The sequence below is a fragment of the Neolamprologus brichardi genome, chromosome 6 (genome assembly GCF_056152115.1).
Source record: "Neolamprologus brichardi isolate AB-2024 chromosome 6, ASM5615211v1, whole genome shotgun sequence".
Classification (NCBI taxonomy): Eukaryota; Metazoa; Chordata; class Actinopteri; order Cichliformes; family Cichlidae; genus Neolamprologus; species Neolamprologus brichardi.
This window is the reverse complement of record NC_142109.1, coordinates 30,218,414-30,221,301: the sequence shown is the minus strand read 5'-3', so window position 1 is coordinate 30,221,301 and position 2,888 is coordinate 30,218,414. Positions and strand designations below refer to the sequence as shown.

The window sequence follows — 2,888 nt, the reverse complement described above, 5'->3', positions numbered from 1 at the left end:
TTAGTGTGCCACTATTTTGCCTAAGCCTTGTCCTTTCACCCATAGAGGTTAGGCTACAGCAGCATGGTGTAATTTAAAACAAATTTACATTGAGTGGTTTTTACAGAGGCCATATGTTTACGCTTTTGCATGATTTACCTTTTTGCAGCTGTATTTTTTATTTCTTTTCAGTCAATAGGTCCTACAGAATCCTCATAACAAAGATATTGAGAAAATTAATTAACCAACAACTGCATCCATAGCGTATTATATACAGTTTTGTGAAACTAGATACAATTTATGTCCGGAACACAAGGGTCACTGCAAAATACTGAATCAATTCTGTGAAATATTTCTTGAAGATATTTTAATTACAATTTCAATAAAAGGTGTAATGGGCCCACAGGCAAACGTGAAACAAAGTAAGAATGATAAAATATTCAGAAAAACAAAACACATGCGTGAAACAGAATAAAATGTTAATTACATTCATTTAAATACAAAGATAATTTCAGTAAAATTCAAAATTCATTTATGATATAGGAAATGCATGCAAATCGGATATAATAATTTCTTTGGTGGCTTAGGCTGCTGGATATGCTTTTGTCAATAATAATAACAATAATAATAATAATGTAAACAATAAAATGATCTAAATTATATTGTTTTGGGCCTCCCTCGGGCTATCATTAGCGTAGCCTGAGATTGATCTGTACAGGGCTATGTGTAACAACAGGTTTCGTGTCAGGCCTCTACAAAACCCACAGATGACTGAAAATAAATAATACTGAATCCGCTTATTTGTGTGTGATATGTAACTACTCCCCTGCCACTGTAGTTGCAGTCTTAATCAACAGTTAAGGCCGCAGAGCCGTCTCCTCCATCTAAACCACCTTAAATGCTTCAAAGTTGGCAACAGACCACTAAAAGTGTCTCTTTCACTGCAGGGAATTGTTAAAAGCATCATACGTCCCCTTCATACAGGCTGAAGTACTTGCTGGCGTTTGAGAAGCAGAGGTAAGGCGTGCTACTTCCCGGGTAGACCACGGGCAGAGGCACGGGCAGCAGGCATCTCCCCAGCAGGTTGCTCTCTTTGTACAAAGCCGGGAGTTGCCCCACCACCACAGGCTTTCCAGTCTCGGGGAAATCGCTAACTGGTCCCTCGATTTCGTTAGAAATTTGTCGTTTCAATTTATTCCTACGGTTCTGAAACCATATTTTTACCTGGGTCTCCGTGAGCTGCAACGAACTGGCGAGGCAGGCGCGCTCTGCGCTGCTCAGGTAACGTTTCATGTCAAAAGTAGACTCCAGCTGAAAAATCTGTCTCTTTGAAAAAATAGTGCGTGTTTTCTTTTTCGTTATCATTTTATTCTTCTTGCCTGGGCTCCCTCCTTTGTGGGGGTCTGTGGCTGCGGTGGGGGAGCTGCTGTCATCGCAGCTGCTGTCCCCGCTCTCGAAGCGCGCCTCCGTCACCTTCCTCTGATTCCCGCGGCTGATGACGACCGTTTCCGTTGATCCGCTACAGTCTGTGGTTAACTCTGCAATAAAATGACACTTTGATTAACCCACTGTGGTCAATACTCAAACTCTGCTGTCACGTTAAACTGAATTATCGACGAGTGCGAGCTGTGCGTAGATATGAACACAGATAGAGATTGGTTCAAAGCTCTTACCACTGTCGTTGAGCCTGTCCGGGTCCTGTCTGGCTTGACTTCCTTTCTCTTCGTGACGAAAACTGTCTTTACGCATCGCTGTGGCCAGTTCATCCTGCGATCCGGCGGAGTGACAAGTGTCACAGTTACTGCCGCTTGTCTTGAGGTTGAGAATGTTGTCGATAGTGAATTTTAGAGAGGCGGTCGGGCGACGTGGTGCTTCTGCTTTGTTCATATTCTCCAAGTCGCTCCAAGTCCTCTCTTGTTTACTTCCTCGAGTCTATTCGTCCTTAACTCTAAACCGGGACGTTAATCTCACCACTTCGTCTCGATACACCATAGCAGCAGTCACTGAGCAGAGCCTGCTGGGCTGGCTGTGCTCTGTACGCGTCGCTGCTACACACACAGGATGGAGCGCTGTGTTCTTGCTGATTGGCCCAAAGAAACGTTTAGCAGTGACCAATAACAGCGCAGGAATGGCAGGGAAAGGGGGGGGGGGCGGGGGGGTGGAAAGTGATGTTGTGCCTAGACACACAAACCCCAGTCTTTTCTGACACCCCTCATCTTCATGCATCTGCTGCGAGGAAAATCGTACGGAGCCCTTCAGGGATTCCCCAGGATAATCAAGCAGTTTAATTTCACTGTTTACAGCATATATAGTAGACTAGGTACGCTCTGACACGGTTTTTTTATTGTAGTTTTCAATCCCCCTTTTTGTGAAGTGGGCCACGCAGCTACTTGAGTGTGATTTGCGTGCTCAGAGCGTTAAATATTTAAGTATTTGTCAGCTTAATATCAAATTTGACTGAAACGAGACTGGCTTAATGTAGCAGTACGTGTTTATCTGAGGAATTTGTTGACGCCCCCCCCCCCCCCCCCCCCCAAAAAAAAAAAAAGAATGAATAAATAAAATCTTCTCGAATCGGATATTAGCTTTTTGTCTTTGCAAATCGTGGCCTTGATGCATTTTCTGTAGCTTTATATAGAATAGCATTTTTTAAGTAAAAGCAAAATATTAATTAGAAACCAAAAACATACTTTGATTTAAATCACGCCACGTTCACAAAATCGTGACTGTTTTCAGTGAGCCTCTGTATTTTGTAATTAACGCCTATTTTATTGCTGATGGCTACATTTTTGTCATTAAAAACGCTCCAGATGTAGCTAATAATAAAGCTTCCCGTTAGAGTTCACTTTGTATTAATTACGCTTTCTGTAATTTTATTACTTTTGCATATTTCATATATACTTTTTCCA

At 42.3% G+C, this 2,888-nt stretch overlaps 1 protein-coding gene across 1 annotated transcript; it reads right to left on the bottom strand.

The window, feature by feature from the left end:
* Window positions 1-373: 373 nt before the first annotated feature.
* hmx4 (H6 family homeobox 4) lies at window positions 374-2,010 on the bottom strand. The gene is made up of 2 exons (XM_006790849.3): window positions 1,653-2,010; window positions 374-1,517 (listed from the first exon to the last, which is right to left on the bottom strand). Exons 1-2 carry the CDS (start codon window positions 1,864-1,866, stop codon window positions 943-945), a joined length of 789 nt encoding a protein of 262 aa, XP_006790912.1. The 5' UTR covers window positions 1,867-2,010; the 3' UTR covers window positions 374-942.
* Between the last annotated feature and the right edge of the window lie 878 nt (window positions 2,011-2,888).